Source organism: Ornithorhynchus anatinus, chromosome X1, assembly GCF_004115215.2.
Source record: "Ornithorhynchus anatinus isolate Pmale09 chromosome X1, mOrnAna1.pri.v4, whole genome shotgun sequence".
In the NCBI taxonomy this organism is placed as follows: domain Eukaryota; kingdom Metazoa; phylum Chordata; class Mammalia; order Monotremata; family Ornithorhynchidae; genus Ornithorhynchus; species Ornithorhynchus anatinus.
The window spans coordinates 59,196,514-59,209,839 of record NC_041749.1 but is presented as its reverse complement, the minus strand read 5'-3'; the positions used below and the strand labels follow the sequence as shown (position 1 = coordinate 59,209,839).

Genomic DNA, 13,326 nt, shown 5'->3' with positions numbered 1-13,326 from the left:
TCCTTAGACCTAAGGTGATGAAAGATATGGTGTGTGGGGGTGGAGGTCAGTGGGTAAAACGCAAAAAGAAACAGAAGTGAAAAAATACTTTCTTCCACCTCCAGGACATCTGTACATGGATGTCCTGCCAGCACCTCAAGCTCAGTACGTCCAAAAATGTATTTATCTTCCCTTTCAAATCTTCTCCTCCATCTAGTAGTAGTAATAGTCATAGAAAGAGAATGTACTGAGCACCCATTGGGTGCAATGCACTGTACTAAGCATTTGGCTTCAAGGCTCTCCACCAACTCATCACATCTTATATAACTGGTCTCTTGACCAGCTTCTCCCTAAACCACTCCCAACCTGGTTAATTCCCGGCACTTAAACCTCTCAGTCCTCTCTACCACTTATGCATCTTTTTTTTATGGTATTGGTTATGCACTTACTATGTTCAGTGCTAAGAACAGTGCTTGACACATAGTAAGCACTTAAATACCATGATTATTATGTGTCAAGCACTGTTCTAAACACTGGGATAGACAAAAGTTTATCTGGTTAGACACAATTCTCAATCCACAAGGGGCCCACAGTCTAAGCTGGAGGGAGGAGGATTCATTCATTCATTCAATAGTATTTATTCATTCATTCATTCAATAGTATTTATTGAGTGCTTACTATGCACAGAGCACTGTACTAAGCACTTGGAATGTACAAATCGGCAACAGATACAGTCCCTGCCCACTGATGGGCTTACAGTCTAATCGGGGGAGACAGACAAAAACAATAGCAATAAATAGAATCAAGGGGTTGAACATCTCATTAAAACAATAGCAATAAATAGAATCAAGGGGATGTACATCTCATTAACAAAATAAATAGGGAAATAAAAATATATACAATTGAGCGGACGAGCACAGTGCTGAGGGGAAGGGAGGGGGGAGGAGCAGAGGGAAAGAGGGGGGAAAAGGGGGCTTAGCTGAGGGGAGGTGAAGGGGGAGCAGAGGGGCAGCAGAGGAAGCAGAGGGAAAAGGGGAAGCTCAGTCTGGGAAGGCCTCTTGGAGGAGGTGAGCTCTAAGTAGGGCCCCTGGACGTGGCCCAGGGGTCGAGAGCGGAATAGGCGAGAACGGGGGACGGTGAAGAGGTGGGCGGCAGAAGAGCGGAGCCTACGGGGTGGGCAGGAGAAAGACAGAAGGGAGGAGAGGTAGGAGGGAGCAAGGTGTTGGAGAGCCTTGAAGCCTAGTTTCGTGCGGAGGTTGATAGGCAACCACTGGAGGTTTTTAAGAAGGGGAGTGACATGCCCAGAGCGTTTCTGCAGGAAGATGAGCCAGGCAGTGGAATGAAGAATAGACTGGAGCGGGGAGAGAGAGGAGGAAGGGAGATCAGAGAGAAGGCTGACACAGTAGTCTAGCCGGGATATTACGAGAGCCTGTAGCAGTAAAATAGCCGTTTGGGTGGAAAGAAAAGGGCGGGTCTTGGCGATATTATAAAGGTGAGACCGGCAGGTCTCGGTGACGGACTGGATGCGTGGGATGAATGAGAGAGCCGAGTCAAAGATGACACCGAGGTTGCGGGCTTGAGAGACGGGAAGGATGGTCGTACCATCCACAGTGATAAGGAAGTCAGGAAGAGGACAGGGTTTTGGAGGGAAGATAAGGAGCTCAGTTTTGGACTTGTTGAGTTTTAGATGGCGGGCAGACATCCAGGTAGAGATGTCCTGGAGGCAGAAGGAGACACGAGCCTGAAGGGAGGGGGAGAGGACAGGGGCAGAGATGTAGATCTGTGTGTCATCTGCACAGAGATGATAGGTGAAGCCGTGAGAGCGGATGAGTTCACCAAGGGAGTGAGTGTAGATGGAAAACAGAAGAGGGCCAAGAACTGACCCTTGAGGAACTCCTACAGTTAGAGGATGGGAGGGGGAGGAGGAGCCTGCGAAGGAGACCGAGAATGAACATTAACAGCCAGAGAGATAAGAGGAGAACCAGGAGAGGACTGAGTCCATGAAGCCAAGGTGAGATAAGGTGTGGAGGAGAAGGGGATGGTCTACAGTGTCAAAGGCAGCTGAGAGGTCAAGGAGGATTAGGATAGAGTAGGAGCCATTGGATTTGGCAAGAAGAAGGTCATGGGTGAACTTTGAGAGAGCAGTCTCGGTAGAGAGGAGGGGACGGAAGCCAGATTGGAGGGGGTCCAGGAAAGAATTGGAGTTAGGGATTTCTAGGCAGCGAGTGTAGATGACTCGTTCTAGAGAGGAGCTTGTTAGAATACAACTCTGGGAAGCAGCATGGCATAGTGGATAGAGAATGGGCCTGGAAGTCAGAAGGACTTGGGTTCTAATCCCGGTTGCACCACTTGTCTGCTTTGTAATCTTTAGCAAGTCACTTCACTTCTCTGTGCCTCAATTCCCTCATCTGTAAAATGGGGATTAAAGCTGTGATGATGATGGTATTTGTTAAGTGCTTACTATGTGCCAAGCACTGTCCTAAGCACTGGGGTAGATACAAGGTAATCAGGTTGTCCCATGTGGGGTTTACAGTCTTCATCCCCATTTTACAGATGAGGTAACAGGCACAGAGAATAATGTTGGTATTTGTTAAGCGCTTACTATGTGCCAAGCACTGTTCTAAGCGCTGGGGTAGACACAGGGAAATCAGGTTGTCCCACGTGGGGCTCACAGTCTTAATCCCCATTTTACAGATGAGGGAACTGAGGCACCGAGAAGTTAAGTGACTTGCCCAAAGTCACACAGCTGGCAAGTGGCAGATCCGGGGTTCAAACCCATGACCTCTCACTCCAAAGCCCGTGCTCTTTCCAGTGAGCCACGCTGCTTCTCTAGAGAAGTTAAGTGGCTTGCCCAAAGTCACACAGTTTATAAGTGGTGGAGCCACGATTCAAACACATGACCTCTGACTTCCAAGCCTGGGCTCTTTCCACTAAGCCATCCTGCTTAGGACAGGGACAGGTGACAGGGACCGTGTCCAACCTGACTTGCTTGTATTCACCCCAGCGCTTAGTACAGTGCCTGGCACATAGTAAGTGCTTAAATACCACAATTACTATTAACTCTGTTGTACTTTCCCAAGCACTCAGTGCACTGTTTTATCCACAGTGTTAAATAAATATCACAGCTTGACTGATTGCTGGCAATTTTATGGGGAAGCTATCATCATCATTCTCCCCTCTTTCAAGCAATTACCCTTGACTCCAGCTCTACCTTTACAACATCTCTAGAATCCACCACTTCCCCTCCAGCCAAACTGCTACCATGCTGACCAAGTGCTTACTATAACCCACCTCAACTACTGCAGCAGTCATCTCACTGACCCGCCTCCACTCCTTCCCCCTCCCCCTCCCCCGTCTGTACTCATTCCACGCTTAGAACAGTGCTCGGCACATAGTAAGCGCTTAACAAAATACCAACATACTTCAACTCTACCCCTTGGATCATTTTTCTTAAAAAAAAAATAAAAAATTTCTTCAAAAGCCTCCAGTGGCTGGCCATTTACCTCTGCTCAAATGGAAACTCCTTACCATCAACTCTAAGGCATGCAATCATCTATCCCCACCTTACCATATCCTTACTGATCTACTACAATGCAGCCCGCACATTTCTCTCCTCTCATGCCAACCCCCTCACTTTATCTCAATCTCATTTGCCTCACTTTTGACCCCTTACTCACGTTCTCCCTCTGGCCTTGAACTCCCTCCCACTTCATCCCCAACTGCGCTCCCCCCACATAGACACACACTCACCATCTTAAAGCCCTGCAAGAATCATCTCTCCTCTAAGAGGTCTTCCCCTGCCTATTTGCTCTCCCTTCTGCACGGCCTAGGTATTTCAGTTGTATCCCTAAAACACTTTGATTCTTTCCCACCCTTAAGCACTTTGATACACACCCCAACCCCTAGTCCTACACTTGAGAAGCAGCGTGGCTCAGTGGAAAGAGCACGGGCTTTGGAGTCAGAGGTCACGGGTTCAAATCCCAGCTCGGCCACTTGTCAGCTGTGTGACTTTGGGCAAGTCACTTCACTTCTCGGTGCCTCAGTTCCCTCATCTGTAAAATGGGGATTAAGACTGTGAGCCCCACGTGGGACAACCAGATTCCCCTGTGTCTACCCCAGCGCTTAGAACAGTGCTCGGCACATAGTAAGCGCTTAACAAATACCAATATTACTTATAATACACAGTCTTATACTCTGCCTCTCCCCCATCTGTAATTTCACTGCCCTTCTCCCCAGCTAGACTGTAACTCCCTATAGGCCAGAAACATGCCTAATAAAACACGCCTAATAACTCTTGCATGTCCTCGCAAGAACTTAGTACAGTGTTCTACACAGAGTAAACACTCAAATACCACTGATTGATTAAATTTCAACCCTCATATTCAGTCTGTGGCAAGAGCCCATCAGTTCTATCTCCATAACACTTTCTTCATTTGTCCCTTCCTTTCCATCCAAACAGCCAGCATGCTGGTGTACGCATTTGTCATAGCCTGGCTTGTCTACCGCATCAGTTACCTTCACTGATTTTCCTGCCTCTAGGAAAATCTGCGCTCTGCTGCAGAGATCATTATTCTAAAATGGCGTTCTGCTCACGTCTCCCGACTCCTCAAAAACCTCCAATGGTTACTCATCCCTCTCCGCATCACACAGAAACTCCTGACTCCTGACCGTGACGTTATAAGCTCTCTCCCTCCTTATCTCATCTTGTACTGTTTATTCCTCTTGAGTTAACCTATTTGCTGTACCTTTTTCAAATCAATCGTATTGACTGAGTGCTTACTCTGTGCACAGCACTGTACTAAGTGCTTGGGAGAGTACAATACCACAAAGTTGGTAGACAAGCTTCCTGCCCACAACATGCTTTCCCCTATGGCATCAGAGGAGAACCCTTTTGAGCTAGGACCTGGGGAGAAGATATGAAACAGCTAACAGAGCATTCAAGAACAAAATCCTCATCTTTTGGATATCTGGGATTTTACAGCTGCGTTTACACAGGTGCTAAAAGCTCAATCATTTATAAGGTGCCTTAGGCTTGCCAATGATAACTACGGCACTGAATAAACGATTGAGCTTTATGGCAAAATGGGGCTGACGATAATTTGCATCTGAGAACTAGCATCAAACACAGCAATTTGTAAAACAGTCAATGTTCCATAGGTGCATCTGTAATTCAGAATTGTGGTCTTTCTTGGGTGCTGGGAGGGTGGGGGGATGTATGTGTCACTACAATGCATTATTTACAAGGGCTCTGGGACATGTTCCGGAAAGTCCCTTGGAATCTGAAGGTTGCTTCAGGTTGGGTTACTATTAACAGTTTGCTCAGTTTTCTGTGATTCAAGGGACTGAGCTACACTTAATGGCTAAATCCTCTGGCGGGCTAGTTTTGGGCTTGGTTTTCCGCATGGCCCAAGACTCTACCCTCTATACCCCGGTGAAAGGAAATCTCTCCAATATATCGGCTCTCATTCCTGTATATTATATTAGCCAAACACAATTTTGTTTTTAGTTCTACTCACTAGTCGATGTGATCCCTGCCCTCAAAGTTTCCAAAGGCTAAAGGAATGCACCGTCCAAAGCCATTATTTGAAATCTATCCAAAGCACTAACAGTGCAAAAATCAGGCCAAAAATTGCCCCACTGAGGAATATGGTGGGCTTCTGAAAATAAACTGATACTAATCAGGCTCTGCCACTTCTTGATAGGAAACCTGGCTGGAGGTGTGAAAGTGTCCAGGGGAGGCGTGGCTCCAGGAAACGGGAGAGAGACTCCAGGTCGGGCAGGTTAAATAGAAGAAAATGATCAAGGAAATGCTTTATGAGTTCGCCAGTGCCGGGAGTTTTCCAGTTGCCACGTGGTGCCAGAATTGAAGGTTGCCATACTAGGTGTAAAACACGCTTCTTGTCTTTATTCCTCTGCTCCTTGGAAAGCAGCACGGTCTAGTGGTCCATTTATATTAATGTATTCAATAGTATTTATTGAGCGCTTACTATGTGCAGAGCACTGTACTAAGCGCTTGGGATGAACAAGTCGGCAACAGATAGAGACAGTCCCTGCCGTTTGACGGGCTTACAGTCTAATCGGGGGAGACGGACAGACAAGAACAATGGCACTAAACAGCATCAAGGGGAAGAACATCTCGTAAAAAAAATGGCAACTAAATAGAATCAAGGCGATGTACAATTCATTAACAAAATAAATAGGGTAACGAAAATATATACAGTTGAGCGGACGGGTACAGTGCTGTGGGGATGGGAAGGGAGAGGTGGAGGAGCAGAGGGAAAAGGGGAAAATGAGGCTTTAGCTGCGGAGAGGTAAAGGGGGGATGGCAGAGGGAGCAGAGGGGGAAGAGGAGCTCAGTCTGGGAAGGCCTCTTGGAGGAGGTGATTTCTAAGTAAGGTTTTGAAGAGGGAAAGAGAATCAGTTTGGCGGAGGTGAGGAGGGAGGGCGTTCCAGGACCGCGGGAGGACGTGACCAAGGGGTCGACGGCGGGATAGGCGAGACCGAGGGACGGCGAGGAGGTGGGCGGCAGAGGAGCGGAGAGTGCAGGGTGGGCGGTAGAAAGAGAGAAGGGAGGAGAGGTAGGAAGGGGCAAGGTGATGGAGAGCCCCGAAGCCTAGAGTGAGGAGTTTTTGCCTGGAGCGGAGGTCGACAGGCAACCACTGGAGTTGTTTAAGAAGGGGAGTGACATGCCCAGATCGTTTCTGCAGGAAGATGAGCCGGGCAGCGGAGTGAAGAATAGACCGGAGCGGGGCGAGAGAGGAGGAAGGGAGGTCAGAGAGAAGGCTGACACAGTAGTCTAGCCGGGATATAACGAGAGCCCGTAATAGTAAGGTAGCCGTTTGGGTGGAGAGGAAAGGGCGGATCTTGGCGATATTGTAGAGGTGAAACCGGCAGGTCTTGGTAACGGATAGGATGTGTGGGGTGAACGAGAGGGACGAGTCAAGGATGACACCGAGATTGCGGGCCTGCGGGACGGGAAGGATGGTCGTGCCATCCACGGTGATGGAGAAGTCTGGGAGCGGACCGGGCTTGGGAGGGAAGATGAGGAGCTCAGTCTTGCTCATGTTGAGTTTTAGGTGGCGGGCCAACATCCAGGTGGAGACATCCTGGAGGCAGGAGGAGATTCGAGCCTGAAGGGAGGGGGAGAGGACAGGGGCGGAGATGTAGATCTGCGTGTCATCTGCGTAGAGATGGTAGTCAAAGCCGTGAGAGCGGATGAGTTCACCGAGGGAGTGAGTGTAAATGGAGAACAGAAGAGGGCCAAGAACTGACCCTTGAGGAACTCCAACAGTTAAAGGATGGGAGGGGGAGGAGGCTCCAGCGTAGGAGACCGAGAATGATCGGCCAGAGAGGTAAGAGGAGAACCAGGAGAGGACAGAGTCCGTGAAGCCAAGGTGAGATAAGGTACGGAGGAGGAGGGGATGGTCGACAGTGTCAAAGGCAGCAGAGAGGTCAAGGAGGATCAGAATGGAGTAGGAGCCATTGGATTTGGCAAGAAGGAGGTCATGGGTGACCTTAGAGAGAGCAGTCTCGGTAGAGTGGAGGGGACGGAAGCCAGATTGGAGGGGGTCTAGGAGAGAATGGGAGTTAAGGAATTCTAGGCATCGATTGTAGACGACTCGTTCTAAGATTTTGGAAAGGAAGGGTAGTAGGGAGATAGGACGATAACTGGAGGGGGAAGTGGGGTCAAGAGCGGGTTTTTTTTAGGATGGGGGAGACGTGGGCGTGTTTGAAGGCAGAGGGGAAGGAGCCCTTGGAGATTGAGTGGTTAAAAATAGAAGTTAAGGAAGGGAGGAGGGCAGGGGCGATGGTTTTAAGAAGGTGAGAGGGAATGGGGTCCGAGGCGCAGGTGGAGGGGGTGGCACTTGCGAGGAGGGAGGAGATCTCCTCTGAGGATACTGCAGGGAAGGATGGGAAAGTAGGGGAGGGGGTTGGTGGGGGGGAGGGGAGAGGCGGAGGGGTGACTTTGGGGAGCTCAGACCTGATCGTGTTGATTTTCGTGAGGAAATAGGTGGCCAGATCATTAGGGGTGAGAGATGGGGGAGGGGGAGGAACAGGGGGCCTAAGGAGAGAGTTAAAGGTCCGGAACAATCGGCGGGGGTGACGGGCATGGGTGTCGATGAGGGAGGAGAAGAAGCTTTGCCTGGCGGAGGAGAGGGCAGAGTTAAGGCAGGAAAGGATAAATTTGAAGTGTGTGAGGTCGGCTTGGTGCTTGGACTTTCGCCAGCGGCGCTCAGCAGCTCGAGCATAGGAGCGTAGGAGGCGGACGGAGGAGGTGATCCAGGGCTGTGGGTTAGTGGCGCGAGAGCGGCGGAGGGAAAGGGGGGCGAGAGAGTCGAGATGAGTAGTGAGGGTGGAGTTGAGAGCGGAGACCTGATCGTCGAGAGTGGGAAGAGAGGACAGGGCGGCAAGGTGAGGCGAGATGCTATTGGAAAGACGGATGGGATCGAGAGAGCGGAGGTCTCTGTGGGGCAGTAGCGAAGATTTGCAGGGGGAGGGAGTGTGAGAGATGAGGCAGGTGAGAAGGTTATGGTCCGAGAGAGGGATTTCAGAGTTGGTGAGTGAGGAGATAGTGCAGCGGTAGGAGATGACAAGATCGAGGGTGTGACCGAGTCGGTGAGTGGGCGCGGTATGGTGGAGGAGGAGGTCGGCAGAGTCGAGGAGGGATAGCAGGCGGGCGGCAGAGGAGTCGTCGGGTACATCCGTATGGATGTTGAAGTCTCCAAGGATCAGAGTGGGCAGAGAGAAGGAGAGAAGGAAGGTGAGAAAGGGGTCAAGGTGGTTGAAGAAGTCGGAGGTGGGACCAGGAGGGCGGTAGATGACGGCGACAAGTAACTGGAGTGGGTGGTAGAGGCGAACGATATGGGCTTCGAAGGAGGGGAAGGAGAGGGAGGGGGGAGGAGGGATAGTGCGGAAGCGGCATCGGGGCGAGAGGAGGAAGCCGACGCCTCCTCCCTTACCGGTGAGTCTGGGGGAGTGGGAGAAGGAGAGGCCTCCGCTGGAGAGAGCGGCGGCGGAGACCGTGTCTTCGGGAGAGAGCCACGTTTCCGAAAGGGCGAGGAGGAGGAGAGAGCGGGAGAGGAAAAGGTCATGGATGAAAGGTAGCTTGCCTGTAACAGAGCGGGGGTTCCAGAGGCCACACTTGAAAGTAGCTGTGGGTGCAAGGGGAGGAGGGGGGGAGGGGCGGGGGGAGGGGAGGGTTTGGATGGGAAGGAGGTGGCGGGGCCCTGGACGAGGAGAGGGGGATGAGGGGTGGCGGTGGGACAAGAGGACTGGGATGGGGCGTGGGTGGGGAAGAGAGAAGGGGGGAGGGGGTGAAGAGGGGGTTAGGTGGGGGGAAGAGTAGGGGGAGGGGGAAGAGGGGTAGCGCTGGTAAAGTGGGGTTCTAGGGCGGGAGAGAGGAGGGGGGGAGGAGACAGAGGAGAGAGCGGGAAAGAGCTGAGCGAGAGAGGGGAAGGGGAAGGGGAAGGGGAGGATAGGAAGGGGCGGGAGGGGGGAGGGGGGGAGGAGGGACATGGCGAGGCCAGAGAGGTGGGTGGCAGCACTGACAATAAACAGTAATAAACGAAATCGGTAATATAGCAACATGATACAATATGATACAGTACAGTGGTGCTAATATAGCAACATGATACAGTATGATACAATATCGTCGTGTTAATAAAAGGGGTGATGACCAGGGTCGGGGGTAGACTCGATTAAGGGGCGACCTGATCAAATTCAAAATCTGACGACAATAAACAATAAAAAGCGAGATCGCAAATATAGCAACATGCTACAGTAAGGCACACTACAATAGTGTTAATAAGCAGGCGATGACCAGGGTCGGGGGACGAGCCGACCCTACCCGATCAGACTCAAAGTCAAGCGGCCAGCGGCCAAGAGAGTCCCAGAGCTCATGACCAGATAACCCTGTGGCGGCGGGGGGGCCCTGAGGTTGTCCGGGGTGGGTGGCGGCCATAGGCGGCGGCTAAGGTAAGGTAACATGGTGAGAACAAGGACGTCGTCGCCCGGGGCGGGGGCGGGAGGGATGAATCACCTCAAGAGGGAAGAGGGAGTGAGGCCTTCCCAAAATGGCCGCCTCAGGCAGAGTGGGGGCTTCCTAAAATGGCCGCCTCGGGCGGAGTGGGGGAGCGGTTGTGGAGCACAATGTCCCCGGGCCCGAGCAGGGGGACACAATGTCCCCCGAGGACACAATGTCCTTGGGGCCGAGAAGGGGAGCGCAATGTCCCCGGGCCCGAGCGGGGGGGGGGGGGTGGACTGGAAGCTGGTGGCTGGGGGTCTGTGGGGGCGAAGATCCGTAGTGTCGGAGTTCCCGAGCGGGGGTGCGGAGATCCAGGTTGTGAAAGGCTGAGGCGGGCGCGGGTCCGGACGGTCCTCTGTTCCCTCCTCCAGATTGTGAACTCGTTGTGAGCAGGAAACGTGTCTACCAACCCTGATGTACTGTACTCTTTCAGGCACTTAGTATGGTCCTCTGCACCCGGTAAGCTTTCAGTAAATATGACTGATTGAATGACAGAGGGCCTGAGTTCTAATCCTGGCTCTGCCACTTACTGCTGGTAACCTTGGGCTTGTCAGTTAACTTCTCTGTAAAATGGGGATTCAATACCTGTTCTTCCTCATACTTGGGCAGTGAGTACCACCTGATTATCTTGTTTCTACACCAGCTCCTAATAGTGCCAGGCACCATAGTAAGCACTTAACAAGTACCATAAGTAAGGACTGCTAACCTTTGTTGCTCATGCCCTCCCTCCTTTTCCTGAAACTCCTACTGCCTTCAGCTGTGACAGACCACTGCTTTCCCTATCTTGAAAGCCCTTCTAAAAATAAATACAATAAAAACACATCTCCTCCTGGCAGACTTCTGTGATTAAATTTGTAATCGCCCACCACTACTACTTCAGCACTTCCGTGCCATCTGAGCACTTGGTCCTTCCCTCTCCCTCCCACTACTTATATATACACGTTGTTTTTATATTCTATTACTTCCTCCTAGCTGTAATTTCTTTCAGCATCTGTCTCCCAGTAGATTGTAAACTCACTGCAGGCAGGGATCGTGTCTACTCTCTGTTCTTTCCCAAGTCCTCGGCGCAGTGCTCTGATCTATAAACACTACTGATCATTCAACCAATCAGTCGTATTTATTGAGCACTCACCATGTGCACAGCACTGTACTAGGTGCTTGGGAGAGTGCTTTGTGCCAGCCACTGTTCTAGGTGCTGGAGTAGATACAAGATATTCAGGTTGGGCACAGTCGTTGTCCCACATGGGGGCTCACAGCCTGGATACCCATTTTGCAGATGAGGGGACAGGGGCCTAGGGAAGTGAGGCGGTTTGCTCGCGGACGCACAGTGGACGGGTGGCAGTGCTGGGACTGGAACCCAGGTCCTTCCAACTCCCAGGCCCGTGCTCTGTCCACTAGGCCATGCCGCTTCTCACTAGCTAGGGATTGCCAAGTTTATTCAATCGTATTTATTGAGTGCTTACTGTGTGCAGAGCACTGTACTAAGCGCTCCTCCCTCCAAACTGTAAGCTCGTTGTGGGCAGGGAATGTGTCTGTTTATTGTATTGTACTCTCCCAAGCGCTTAGTACAGTGCTTTGCACACAGTATGCACTCGAGAAATACGATTGAATACCAATAAGAGAGTTGGTAGACACTTTCCCTGTCCACAACGAGGTCATAGTCTAGAGGGAGAGACAGACATTAATGTAAGTAAATAAACTACGGACATGTATGGAGGGGCTGGGGGCGGTGAATAAAGGGGGCAAGTCAGGGCGATGCAGGAGGGAGTGGGAAGAAAGAAAAGGAGGGCTTAATAATAATGATGATATTTGTTAAGCGCTTACTAGGCATCAAGTCCTGTTCCAAGAGCTGGGGTGGATACAAGGTAATCAGAACGTCCCAAGTGGGGCTCACAGTCTTAACCCCATTGTTGCCTAATTATACATTCCAAGCGCTTAGTAAAGTGCTCTGCACATAGTAAGCGCTCAATAAATACTACTGAATGAATTAATTTTACAGAGGCGGTCACTGAAGCACAGAGAAGTGAAGTGAGTTGCTCAGAGTCACACAACTGACAAGTGGCGGAGCCGGGACTAGAACCCACGACCCCTGAGTCCCAAGCCCGAGCTCTTTCCATTAAAAGTTATGCTGCTTCATTGGCTTAGGAGTGTGTGTGTGTGTTTGTGTTGGGAGGGGGTGAACCTCTGTCGGATTGGAGGGCGTTCCAGGCCAGCGGCCAAAGCAAAGCAAAGCAAAAGTAGGAACAACCTGGATTTTGACTCGCTGCTTTGGAACACCTAAATATCGCCCTCCGTAAGGAAGGCTGGAAAGTTCCTTCATCCACGACACCCGCTTGGGTCCGCCCTCTGAAAGAAGGAAAACTCGGTGGCGGCGAAGTCCTAATAGGGCTCCAGCGCTTAGAACAGTGCTTGGCACACAACAAATACCATTACGATGAATAAGGCACAGCGCTCGGCCCACAGCTCGCGCTTAACAAGCACCCTCATCGCTATTATTAAGGCGAGTGGGCGAACTCCGATGGGTGGAGACCCCCGAGTCCCGCCCCCTTCGCCCTTTACCTTGTTCTCCGTAGGGGATGGTCTCGGCCCAAGCGGTCGGCTCTTCTTCCTGGATGTCGAGGACCCGATCGATGGACTTCTGGGCCTGGGTCAGGGCCTGCTTGGCGAAACTGGACAGCTGGGACGCGTTGAACCAGCTCATTGCCTCGGCTCTTCCTTTTCCCCGCTCCTAAAGCCGGCTCGGGGCCCCAGGGGCCAGACGGCAAGTTGGCAACGCCTTTCTCTCCCCGCGGAAGAAAGGTGCCAAGCTCGGCGAGGCCCTTCAGCGGGCGGCCATGGCGGGAACCCTCGCAACCGGCCCCCCGAACGGCCGGCCTGCACCCAACGGCCGCCCCCCTTTCCGCTTGGCCCGATGGGGACGGCAGGGGCTGTTGACGCATGCGCATGCGCGCAGCCCTTCCACGTCTCCACCAAACCGCAAACGAGAGGCGTGACGTCACTTCCCGGAAACGGGTGTCGCCCCGAGTTGCTGAAGCTCTGGCGGTGTCTGGCCAGCCATTGTGAGCAAATAGGAACCCACGTGGTCCCCCTCTGCCCGTCACTGAGCCCGCCGAGGGAGTTTATTCATCATCATCGTCATCATCATAATTACGCTATCCGTTAAGCGCTTACTAGGTGCCGGACACTGTACTAATTCTATTCTATTTATTTGCCATTGTTTTTATGAAATGTTCTTCCCCTTGACTCTATTTATTGCCATTGTTCTTGTCTGCCCGTCTCCCCCGATTAGACTGTAAGCCCGTCAAAGGGCAGGGACTGTCTCT

At 51.6% G+C, this 13,326-nt stretch overlaps 1 protein-coding gene across 3 annotated transcripts in view; it reads right to left on the bottom strand.

Annotated features, from left to right (window-relative positions):
- The window catches only part of TMF1 (TATA element modulatory factor 1), a 44,369-nt gene extending 31,460 nt beyond the window's left edge, over nt 1–12,909 (bottom strand). For all 3 annotated transcript variants that reach the window (XM_001510284.6, XM_007655460.4, XM_007655461.4), the window contains exon 1: nt 12,563–12,909. In XM_001510284.6, coding sequence (XP_001510334.1) covers nt 12,563–12,704 — 142 coding nt within the window. In that variant the 5' untranslated portion in view covers nt 12,705–12,909. The remainder of the gene's footprint in view (nt 1–12,562) is intronic.
- Between the last annotated feature and the right edge of the window lie 417 nt (nt 12,910–13,326).